At 42.6% G+C, this 12,232-nt stretch overlaps 1 protein-coding gene across 4 annotated transcripts in view; it reads left to right on the plus strand.

Moving 5' to 3' along the window:
* The window catches only part of TPM4 (tropomyosin 4), a 41,133-nt gene extending 33,942 nt beyond the window's left edge, over nucleotides 1–7,191 (plus strand). For 2 of the 4 annotated variants that reach the window (XM_078154050.1, XM_078154051.1), the window contains one exon: nucleotides 646–4,930. In XM_078154050.1, the coding sequence (XP_078010176.1) occupies nucleotides 646–728 (83 nt within the window). In that variant the 3' untranslated portion in view covers nucleotides 729–4,930. Of the gene's footprint in view, nucleotides 1–645; nucleotides 4,931–5,581 lie in introns of those variants that run through there. The other 2 variants (XM_020969221.2, XM_020969222.2) reach the window with 1 other exon arrangement.
* The last annotated feature ends 5,041 nt before the right edge of the window (nucleotides 7,192–12,232 follow it).

Genomic DNA, 12,232 nt, shown 5'->3' on the forward strand with positions numbered 1-12,232 from the left:
GCTCTTAAGGAACTCACAAATCTAGTAGAGCAGTGGTGTCAAACTCAAGTAGAAATGGATATTGACTTAGAAAATATTATATGGCAAGTGCATTAGAGAATTAATTATTCAGCAGTGCTCTCTGATCTCTGAGGGTGGAAAGGAGAAGGTCAGCTGGAGGAATAAGACACGGTCCTTGTCTTTAGGGAGCTTAAAGTCTAATAAAAAGATAGATGATACGTACACAGTTGGACGAAGAGGATGACCTATTTAATATATAAATATTGTATTTAAATTATATTCTATATTAATATATTATATATTCAATATTATCTAAACCTAGTTTAAATATAATATTTAATAACTGGATGAAATGATGCCATTAGAAGTAAAAAATCATTGAGGAGGTGAAGTTTGTCCTCTTGAGAGGCCCAGATGTTTGAGGCATGTGCGGTAATGTTCCAATGACCAAACCTTCCATTCAACTTTAAGCAGTTTAGACATTATTTCATGAACTTTTGGTTTTTCTTTCACTTTCATTTACACATTTTCCTCACTTTTTTCCCCTCCCCTTGCTCATCTGTTATCGCTTCTTTCCAACCCCTGCATTCTCTCCCTTGCATTCCTTCCCTCTGTTCGTTCTCCATCGGTCCCTGTGCTGGGCAGACAAGCTGTACGCCCAGAAACTGATATACAAAGCAATCAGTGAGCAGCTGGACCACACACTCAATGACATGACCTCTCTCTAAAGCGCATTTCCTCTCTGTCTCTACCATCCTGCCTCTTGTCCTACTTAGCCTGGATTTGGTCTCTTCACTGTGACCAGGGCTCTTAGAGGGCTTCTGGCCTTTACCATCTTCACTTAGCTCACTCACATCATCCTCTAGTGACCATGTCTATAAATGGACTATTAATAAAGACAAGAAGTCTGGATCTCTAAGCTTTCTTCTTTCTTTTCCATTTTCCCACTTGCTCCTTTTGCACCATCCCCAGGGTCCATCTCTCCATGGCTTGTACAACATGGAAATTTGACCTCTTAGAGAAAGACTCTTTTCAAACTCATTTATCTGAAAGTTAATTTAATAAAGCCAACAACTCCCCTTAGATAGTGCTTTCAAGTTTACAAAGCACTTTTCCTGATTTTTGGACAAGATACTAATTAAGCCCATGTTTGCATAAGCCCCTAAGCACAGAATTTTACTAGGGTTCTATCATTCCAACTCATGCAATTAGGTGATCACTATAAAAGTAGCTCATATTTCTATAGTGCTTTAATAATGGAAATATGGTGCTTTCCTCACAACATCCCTGTGACATTGGTATTTCAGGTGGCATCATCCCCATGGTATACAGATGAGGAAACTGAGCTACAGTGATGAAAGTCTTGCTTGAGGACCAGCAGTTTACAGGAAGCTTCTTTTTAGGGACAGAATTAGGGACTGGGTCTGTGATTTCACTGGTGTGGGAAACTCCCAGATGAGGGAAGCTAGAGCCTACGTCTTCAGGGCTTCAAGGCCAGCCTTCTCTGTCCACTGTTCTATACTACCTCTTCCTTTTTAAATAAATACAATTTAGCTATAATTTTCCTAAGTCTCTAAATGACTTCAGATACACTGACTGGGAAGACAGCAGACATCTTAGGCCTGTGGTGCTGTGCACAATTGTAACTATGTCAGGGCTTTTTGTCTCAGGTTCCTAAAGTCTAGAGCAGGGCTTCTTCAACTTTTTCCACTCACAAACTCTTTACTGCATTTTGGCAGCCATTTGTTGGCATTGTGTGGCTTGAGGGCATGTGCCGTGGAAAGTGTGCATGCTTTGCGTTCAGAACCAAGGCTGCAGTGAAGTTGCATGATGCAACACAGGCAAGCGCTGCTAGAAACACTTCAGATTCCATATGTGTTTGATTTTTAATTAATTGTTGGTAATTGCGTATTCAAAAACCTTTTACTGTTGCCAAATTTACTGCGACCCACAGTTTATGAAGTGCTGAAATCTGAAGGATAGAATTTGTAGTCTTGGATGATTAAAAAAAAAACTGAATTTAGCGCCTAGCTAGCAAAACAAATTAGTTAAAATAAGAAACTAGCAGGTGGCCTGTATTTCCTCTTCGCTGGTGTACTCCTTCCGTCCCAGCCCCACCCTTTCTCCCCACCCCCCACCCAGCAGTGGCCTCCCCGTATTTTAGGGTCCCTACCTCCCACCTCCAAATGAAGTAAGGGTGTATTTGATGTTTGATGGCCCCCAGGCATAAAATTGCTTTTGTGAAGTAATAGAAGGCTTCCATTTTGGAGTCCAAGGGCCTGGGTGGAATCCCAGTTGTGCTTCCTAGTCACCTGTGTGACTAAGTATGTCACTTCCTTTGAAGGTCTCAGTTCTCACATCAGTTATATGAAAGGTCTGGGCTAGGCCATCTAGGGCTGCTTCTAGCTCGGACATTGCGTGATTCTAAGCCTGGAGGTAGACTGTTCCCTGGAGGAGGGGTTGCAGTCTAAGCTCTATATTTCAATTTCATTTCATTTGCTTTTCTTCATCTTTTATTCATGTTACACTTTTAGTAAAAGGCACTTCACAAATCTTAATTGGTAATAGGGTATAAATCCTGCTCCTAGTCTTGGAGGATGGCAGAACTTCCTAAATTAAGACTCCAGTAAGATTCATCTATTCATTTCCTGGCCCCTAGAGGGAAAAAAGGGGGAGGGGCCAATAAAAAGTATGCTGGGAATTAACGGATGAAGTTTTTCTAAGGGATGGCAATGGTCCTTGGGGAGGGAAAGTAATATGGCTTTCTCCTCCTATTGACTCCTAAGGAATCACTGTCACATTTTCTAAGCCCCATAAATTCAGAAAACTACTTACATAAACAAGGATGGCTCCCATCTTGGTAGAGATTTGTACTTTACAGGGTTCTTTCCTTGAAGTACCTCCAAGACTTAGGGACCACAGGGAGAATTAACCTCAACTTGTACAAGTGGAAACTTGAGGCTTAGAGATGTGACTTAACTTCACACAACTGGTAACACAGCAGGACTGGAACTCGAACCCAAGCTTTTGGCTACAAGCTCCTTCCACAATACTGAGCAGCCACCCCTAGTTCTTTTGACAATCTGCTAAGCCTGACTTGGAGTCAGAAGGACTGAATTTGAGTCCTGGCTGCGTGACCTTGGGCTCACGTCCTCATCTGTCAGGGGTTAGACTTCAAGGTCCTGTGCAGCTTGAGTAGCAAAAGCCATTTTCCCTCCCTAAATACCACTTTCCTCCTCTGTAAAGTGGGGATACTTGCTTCACAGGGAAAGTGCCTTGTAAACCTTAAAGTGCTATAGCAGTGAAAGTTACAGTAACCCCAAATTCTTCTGTATGTCTCCCCACAGACATACACACACATACAACCCTCTTAGCTCCAGTTGCCTCTTCCTGGTAACCATTTTTTTTTTCACTCTAACATTTAGCATACATTCTATCCATTCCCATCACATGTATGTTATTTAGACAAGTTAATGAATGGGATGGGTTTGACTGCTGTTTTTTCTTATATGAAGCCAAATAAAACCAGCCCAGCCCTTCTCACATATTTGCCTTCCATCTTTCCACACATCTGTAAACTCTGCCCTTTGAAATAACTGTACAGCCACACCTGACCAATCGCTTCGCAGAATTCAACATCTGGCAGTACTTTCTTTACAAGAACTATATTTTAGGGAAGCTGCTACAATTGGAACCCTGTTGCAAGTTTCAGAACTTGTCCCCACAAATAATACTTCCGTATCTAATCTTTATAATCTAATCTAATGAAAGAGATGTGTTAGTATCTCAGTCGTCTTCACCAGATGGTAAGAGTTAGGAGATGGGTTATTCAATTTAATTCAATTGGCATTTACTATGTGGGAGATTCTATGCTTGGCATTAGGAATACATAGATGAAAAACAGCCCAGTACCTGCCCTCAAGAAGCTTACAATCATGTAGAAGATCTGTACAAAAATAACTAATGCAAGTTATAATTCAACGGGGCAAACCTTTATTAAGCACCTACGATGTGCAAGATTGATAATTAAGTACAGAGGCAGGGAGTTAGAGAATGTGACACGAGGCTTGAAGAGAAAGAAAGAAGGCACTTAGAGATGGAAGGTCAGAAAAGGTTTCCTGAAGGAGGTGGCCTGAGCTGAGGAAAGGACACGAGCAGGGACGTGAGGCAGTCTTTTCCAGATGGTTGCCAAAGTCAGCTGTCAAACCATGGGCCCACCCGACATAGTAGCATCATATATTCCAAGCTAGAAAGGACCTTTGAGGTCATCTAGTTCTGCTCCCTTGTTTTGAGTATGAGAAACTAAGGCCTGCAGAAGGACAGTGACATGGCCAGCATCATACAAATTATAAGAAGCAGAGCCAAGATACAAAGCTGGCTCCACTGACTTCAAATCCAGTAGTCTTTTCCAGCATTCTATGCTGTCTCTGCAATGCTCTCCAAATCCGTGATGACTCAACTTTTTAAACAGCCTTTGGTTTAGAGCTTTGTCAAAAGCCTTTTGAAAGTCTAAATAGTTGTAGTAAAAAACCCTCCTCCCCCAACTTCTAAGTCAGATGCTACTTTTTCTTTTTTCTGCAATGTACCTAAATTCTTCCAGCATCAGAAAGTTTCCCTTGCCTATATTCTTTCTCTGTCCTCTTTTTCAAACCACTGTTTTATCTCTTCCTGCTCATTCTAACACAGCACTACATGGAAATCCTGTGAATTTTCTGTCTTTCTTATCTATGTCACCAAATTAGGAGTTTAGTAAAATGACTAAGGTATAATTAAACGTGAAGTCATTGCATTGCCTTGCGGGGGGGGGGGGTTGATTGTATTTAGTTTGTTCAGTAGCTAACCCTTCTAAGAAGTAACCCTTCTGTGGTGTAGAGGGAACTCTGTACTCTGGAAGCCTACGTTAATGGACCTGAGCCTACCAGGCTAGAAAGGCTTTCAGAGTAGAACTGGTGAGAGAGGCTCTGTGTCTCTCACCTGATGGCCAGCATCAGTGAGCATGGAAAGGCTCATTTATCACCAGATGGCTAGCCATCAAGGGATTTTTTTTTCCTATAACAATCATAAAGATGTCTACTGAGGTGTGAAGGGGCTATTGTGCTGGAGGAGATGCCTGCAATAATGAAATCACGCATCTTTGCAGTATTGAAGGTTATATAGAGATGCAACAGAACCACACATAAAAATAAAAATGTGATTCACATATCTGTACATTGGAGAAGAATTGGGATTGGAGTCTCTAGGACCATTATCAATACTCTCGAAGAAGAAAACAATGAATTACAGAATTATGCTTTTCAGCCAGAAGAACAAGAAGTAACAAATACTGCAGGTGCCTGCAAAAAAATATGTTGAACATTGTGCCTGGGAGGACCAGGCACAAGTTGGAAATTGCTCAAGTAGCAAAAGTTATCTGATGAAAGTTCAGCCTGCCAGTGAAGGTGATAGAGTCGACATGAGTTTCTGTTAGGCTGGTTAACAGCAGCTATGATCCAAGTAGGTCTTTTGATAAGCTTGGGTGGGTTTAAATTTTTTTTTAATGTGTTTTAACTTTTCTCCCCCCCCCACTCTTAATCCCTACTAGAAAAACTCGCCCAGGCCAAAGAAGAGAACGTGGGCTTACATCAGACACTGGATCAGACATTAAACGAACTTAACTGTATATGAATCAAAAAAGAAGAATTTTGTTTGCCAGAAACTCGAGAACTCCATGTTGTCCCCTTCCCTTGTAAGAAGTTTCTTCTATTATTGCATCTTTTCTTTACTGGAAATGTCAATCAAATTATGAATACCTGACCAATATTTGTTATCAGAGAGGCTTTGGGCACCAGTTAAATCTAGTTCCTCCTTTCAAACAGCACACTAAAGCTTCTAGTTGGCTTTTTTTTTATCCTTAAATTGCATTTTTTTTTCCTTAGGCAGGCAGGGTATTTAACTTAGGGCCAGAATCTCCAAGACTGAGGGCATTCTGTTACACTCTAGGCAATAGCAGGGAACCCAACTGAGCTACTGGATCAGGCCTGGGTTGATTTAAGAACACAAGCATTCCAAGTCACCCTGAGCCTTTTTACAGAAGGGCAGGGACCATCTCATAAAATGGGTGGGGACTTTCCATCCATAGTGAAGATTGTTTTAGGAAGTCATAAACCACAAAGAATGGCCTAATTAGTGTGGCCCTTCCTCCCACTCTATACTGCAGGGCAAACATCCTCTGAGCAGTCTCTGAGAAAATACTTTTAAAAGATGATAGACAACATCTAGATTTTTTTCTGGATGAATACTTAAGGTTCCGTTTTTTATTGGTCCAAATATAGATGGCTTGTATAAAAACCCAAATGTGGCCTACAATTGATGTTACTTTCACTGTATACCTATATTTTTTTTTCCTTTAAATGAGATGTTTTTTAAAAAAGGATTTTAGATGAGATCAGCGTATATTTGGACCAGTTATAGTACCTTGCCAACTTCTCTCATTTAGGAGTTAACTTCTGCAAAGCAACTGAAAGTCTCATTCCAAATGAGACTTTGTTTGTTCTGTTGCCTGATTTCTGTATGGCTGAGCAACAGCCAGCAAAGCCAGCCAGCGATTCAGTGGAAGTTCATATGATGGCTGTAGCATGGTAGTGCTCCCCATCAGCCCTTTTCCAGGCCACTCTCTATGTCCATGAATCTGTTGGCTAGAAATACAAGACTAAAGGCGCCTCACTGTCACTAAAAGAGAAATCAAATTCGAATTGTCTTAATTTTATTTTAGACTGCCATCATATGGCAAATGGAAGATTGTTCTATTTCAGAGGGAATTTAATCCCTATTTTTGGGACCAACTTTAATAAAGACCAAAAACCTCCTGATTTAACTGGATTCAGAGATTCAAATAGACAGTGCCTATTTGTTGTTGCTAAACGGTTTCCTTGTGTACAGCTCAGTGCTAAAACATTCCTTATTCCACAGCAGTGTGGAACAACAACAGATATGAAGACTCAAGTTTACAGTTGTGATTAAAAATTACCCTGCTTCTAGCATATAATCCCAGTCCTCATTCCTATTTATTAAGCATCACACTACCCAAAAACACACTAGGAAATGTGAAGCTGAATGAAACCAGTGCTTTTCATTTAGATCTTTACCAAATGTATCATATGTAATAGTATCACCTTTTCTAGCTTTTGGTCAAATAAATTTTTACATAAACTATTTTGAGTTTTTGAATGTAGTGTGGTGTGTGTGTGTGTGTGTGTGTGTGTATGTGTGTGTGTGGTGGGGGAAGACATGGAAATGCTGAATTCTTAAATTATCAGTGGATATTCATAAAAGGAAACATCAGTTATACTCATAAATGAAAGCATCTGTATCTACTTTTTCTCATGTAAGAGCCTTTTCAGCTAGGTAGCCACTGAAAACTGTAATAATAAAATATACTGAGAATGCTTTTTTTATATATAAATCATAAGGATAAAAATAAGGGTAGGAAAAACATAGGAGTTCATAGAAGGAAGAGAACCCTTTCAATTGGATATATCAAACTCCAGATCCTACTGAGTTGTGATCTTCCATGTAACTGGTTTAGAAATGAAAACAGGCAGAGCCACTAAATGTGGTGGAATTTAAGGTGGTCTGGGGAATGCTTTCCATTTCAGTTGAACAAAAGTGTCCCCTGCTCTGTGAAAGGTATACCTAACAAGTGATAACAGCAAAGGCAAAAAGATGTTGACAGACTGTAAAATTGGCCAAATCTAATAAGATGAAATTTAATAGGGCTTACATGGAAAATATTCCACTAAAGATAAAAAAAAACAACTTCACAAACAAGTACAACATAGGGAACGCAAGGCTAGGCAGCAATTCATCTGAGAAAGATCTCCAGATAGTTTTTCATGGGCTGCAAGCTCCCCATGAGTCAAAACTGATATGGCAGTAAACTAATGCAATCTTGGACTACATTAAAAAAGGCTTAGTGATGAAACAGCACCAAGGGAAAATGTACCTCCCTTCTTTGCAGAGGTGGGGGCACAATAAATGCAAAAACGAATTTTTTTTTTGTTACAAGGGATGGCTTTCTGGAAAAAGGAGTAAGAAGAGAAATATTAAGAAATGTTTACCGGTAAAGATACCAGTACTTAAAAAGAAAAATGAATACTGTTCTTTGTGGATATAGGAGACTATGGGTATGGAACATTCCACATGTCAGACTTGATTGATGTGTTACTTTTCCTAACTAGCTCTTTTTTATTCTTTATTTTAAGGGATGGTTGTCTGGAAGGGAGGAAAAAGAAGGGACATAGTGGGAAAGTTATGTGATGTAAAAACTATGTCAATAAAAATGTTTAAAAGAGACAGGCATGTTCAGGACTGTGGAAGTGATAATATCAATCAGTCCAATTAAGCACTTGCAGCATTCTGCTCTAGACAAATCAGATCTAGAGTACTGTGTTGGGTTCTGGTGTCATTTTAGAAAGGACATTGGTAAGCCGGAAAGCTTCCAGAAAAGGACGAGATGATGAAAAGCCTGAATTCATGTCATGCAAGGCCTGGTTGAAGAAAATGGGGGTGATTAGCCTGGAGAAAGCTAAATGGCAGGGTGAAGAAGAGAAAAATAGTCCAGGAAGACTCCATATTACAGACCTCAACAGAGGCAGGCAAGTTGAAGGGGAAAGTTTGAGTGCACTAGAGGCATGCTAACAGGTATCTTCATCTAGAAGTCTGGCAGGCAGATAACAAGTTAAAGTTCAAGTTCAAGAGAAACTTGCACTTCCCAAGCAGGAGAGCTTCCTAAAGATGAGAACTAAGCAAAACTAGATTGGAATGCCTTGGGCAATACAGTGGGTGGGTTCCACTGAGGTCAAAGTCTTCCAGCTGGAGTGGGATTACCACTTGTCAGCAATGTTGTACATGCAAAAGAAACCAGGTCAGGTTGGCCTAGGCAATCCCTGAGTTCCCTCCCAAACTCTGAGATCCTGGGATTCTGGGCAGTTTCTTTATAAACATTTTTCCCTCACCTCCATTTCCCACAGGGCCTTGAACAAAGTAGGGCTGCATTCATTGTCTGTTAAATGCACAGCTATTCTGTCCTCTTCTGGTACTGTTCCCACCACTCAAACCTTTATCTCCTGAAACAACCCTACCCTCTTTCTCACTTCTATGCCCTTGCTCTCACTGTCCACTATACCTGGAATGATCTCACTTCCCCCTTGGCCCATTGAATTCTTATCAATAGACATTTGTTAAGTGCCTACCCCGTGCCAAACACTAGAAAATGACAATGGCTGCTTACCCAATGCCCACAGACATCTCAGCTGTCCTCAAAAAAACCAAAAATCACTTGATCCAACCATCCTCTCTAGTTATCATCCCATCTGTCCTCCCTTTTGTGGCTAAAGTCCTTGAGAAGGCCATTTACAACTGATGCCTCTGTTTCCTTTCCTCTCACTCTCATAATTCTGTAATCTGGATTCCCACATTATTTCACTGCAACAGCTCTCTCCAAAGATAATGATCACATCATGCCTCCTAACCATAGTCATCCCCCAAGGTTCTAACTATTTATCTATCTCTACGCAGACGATTCTCAGATTTATCTAGTCCTGACCTCTCTCCTGACTTTCATTATATTTCCAACTGCTTACTGGGCATCTAGAACTGAATGCCCCCATAAACATCTTAAACTCAAAATATCCAAAACTTAATTCATTAGCTGTCCCCCAAACTGTCCTCCCTCTAAAATTCCCTGTCAAGGGAGTTTCGAAGTCACCCAGGCTTACAAAATGGATATCATTCTCAGCCTGCACATCCAATCTGTTAATAAGTACTGTGGAGTCTACTTTCACATCTCTTACACACCCCTTCTCTCCTTTGATATTGTCACCACCCTGCTCTAAGTCCCTATCACCTCACACAGGAAGCATTGCCATCATCTTCTGGTTGGTCACCCTGCCTCAAGTCCCTTCTCACCCCAGTCTACTCTCATCTATCAAAGTGATCTTCCTAAAGTGAGGGTCTGATCACATCCCATTCAGTCTCCAGGTTAAATACGAAATCCTCTGTTTGGGTTTTATAGGCCTCATCACCAGATCCCTTCTTAGCTGTTCAGTCTCCTTTCACTTTACTCCCCCAAAGAGGTGATCCAGTGACACTGGGTCTCCTTACTAGCAGTGCAGGCTTCCCTGGCTGTTCCTCAAACAAAAAGCTCCATATCCCAAGAAATCAGTTTCTGTCCATTTTAACTGGATGTCCCTCCAGGCTTGGAATTCTTTGCCTCCTTGATTCTGCCTTCTGGCTTTCCCAACTTCCTTAAAGTCCCATCTAAAATCCTACCTTCTGCAAAAAGCCTTTCCTGACCCCCTGTTAGTGCTAGTGCCTTCCCTCCGAGATGATCTCCAATTTCTCCAGTATATATCTTATTTATACACAGTTGTTTGCAAGTCGTCTCCCCATTTGATTGTAAACTCCTTGAAGCAGGGACTGTTTTGGCCTTGTTTTGCATTCCCAGAGTTTTAGCCCAGAGGTTCAATGGGCACTAGTAAAGGCTTATTGACTTTACAAGATATAAAAGGAAGGGTGGGGCAGCATGGTCTAGTGCTAGCCTTTGAGCTAGGAAGGCCAGGTTCTCTGCAGCCTCATACATCAACTTCTCCATACTTTGGGCAACTCTCTTAAGATTTTAAATCACAGAGAAGGAGCCAACATGCTTGGTAGAGAATGTTCCCTAATTTGGGAGTTCCTTATATCAGTGAAACCATGGATTGCAAGAGTCTGATACAAAATAAAAACGGTAATTGTGGAAGAGGGTATGGGAAGAAAGAAAGAGACAATGAATGGTGTAATGTGTAGGCAGCTAGCCTGAGTTAGGACGACCTTTGTTCAGTTACAGGATCCAGTTCAAACTGGCTGCTTCACCTCTCTGTGCCCCCTCCCTAAGACTTCAGGGCAGAGCAGGTGCCTCTCTAAGTAGGAATTTCCTCCCTTCCAGTTCACCATACCAATGAAATCACAGGTCCCGTTAAAAATAAATTGGGGTGGGAACCGGACACGACACAATTCATCCTTTTACCTTCAAATCAAATTCCACTTCCAGCAAGCTTTCCCTAGTGGGAGAGAGGGAGGGGGCAGGCAACAATCTCCCTCACACAGGTGAGGTGTTTCTCACCTCTCCAATGCACTTATCATGGGATGCTATACATATTTCAGTTATGTGTCTATGTCTGAAACTCAGATTTGAAAAGAGGTGTCCAATTAGAAGGGAGTGATCAGACCACAGAGGGCCTGCAAGGGCAACTTGGACATATGTCATCTGGTAGGGAACAGGCATCTACTGAAGCTGTTTGAAGAGGACCGTGACCCATTTTTTTTCTTTAATCCACCCAGGAAGATGAAGTTCTGGGGATAGAGGTGTGACCATTAGTCAGAGGGTCATAAAGAATTGAGGGCAGGACTGGTAGGAAGGAAGGAAGGAAGGAAGGAAGGAAGGAAGGAAGGAAGGAAGGAAGGAAGGAAGGAAGGAAGGAAGGAAGGAAGGAAGGAAGGAAGGATGGAAGGAAGGAGGGAAGGAAGGAGGGGAGGAAGGGAGGAAGAAAAGAAACGGAAAGCTAAAAGAGAGGGAGGAAAGAAGGAAGGAGTAGGAAGGAAGGTAGAAAAAGGAAAGAAGGAAAGATGAAGATGGGATGAAGGAAGGAAGCTGCTACAGTGTCGTGGAAGGAATTCGAGGGGAGGGATGGGGAGGAGATACAACAATGGATGAAGGGACCGATGGATGGATGAATGAACGAATGAATGAATGAATGGACGGACGGACGGATGAATGACGCCCTCGGAGGGGCGGGGGCCTCGCCGAGGAGCCCCGGTGTCCGGGGTCTGGCGGCCGGCTCAGGGGCCGCAGGTTCAGGCTGCGGCTAGCGGCCTCAAGCCAGCGGCAGGACACCGCTCACTTCCTCCTCCAGCCCCGGCGGGGGCCGAGGAGAAGCCGACCGCCTCCTGCCGGCAGCTTCAGTTAACGGCTGCTGAGAGCGATTAACGGCTGCTCGGGGCTCCAGAGCTCCCCCCCTCAGCGCCCCGCCCCTTGCCCAGGCCCCGCCCTTTCCTCTCACGTGACTCTCCTCCCGCGCCCCATAGAAGGGGCGGAGCCTCGCCTCGGGCGCGAGAGCCGGGCTAGGTGTCTCCCGCCCAGCTGAGGACAAGGGCGGGGTCTCTGGGCTCAGCTCGGGGAATTAGCGGCACCCTCCCTCCCCTGTCCCCGCCTCCA

This window comes from Phascolarctos cinereus, unplaced genomic scaffold (assembly GCF_003287225.1).
Source record: "Phascolarctos cinereus isolate Bilbo 61053 unplaced genomic scaffold, phaCin_HiC Scaffold_4;HRSCAF=312, whole genome shotgun sequence".
Classification (NCBI taxonomy): Eukaryota; Metazoa; Chordata; class Mammalia; order Diprotodontia; family Phascolarctidae; genus Phascolarctos; species Phascolarctos cinereus.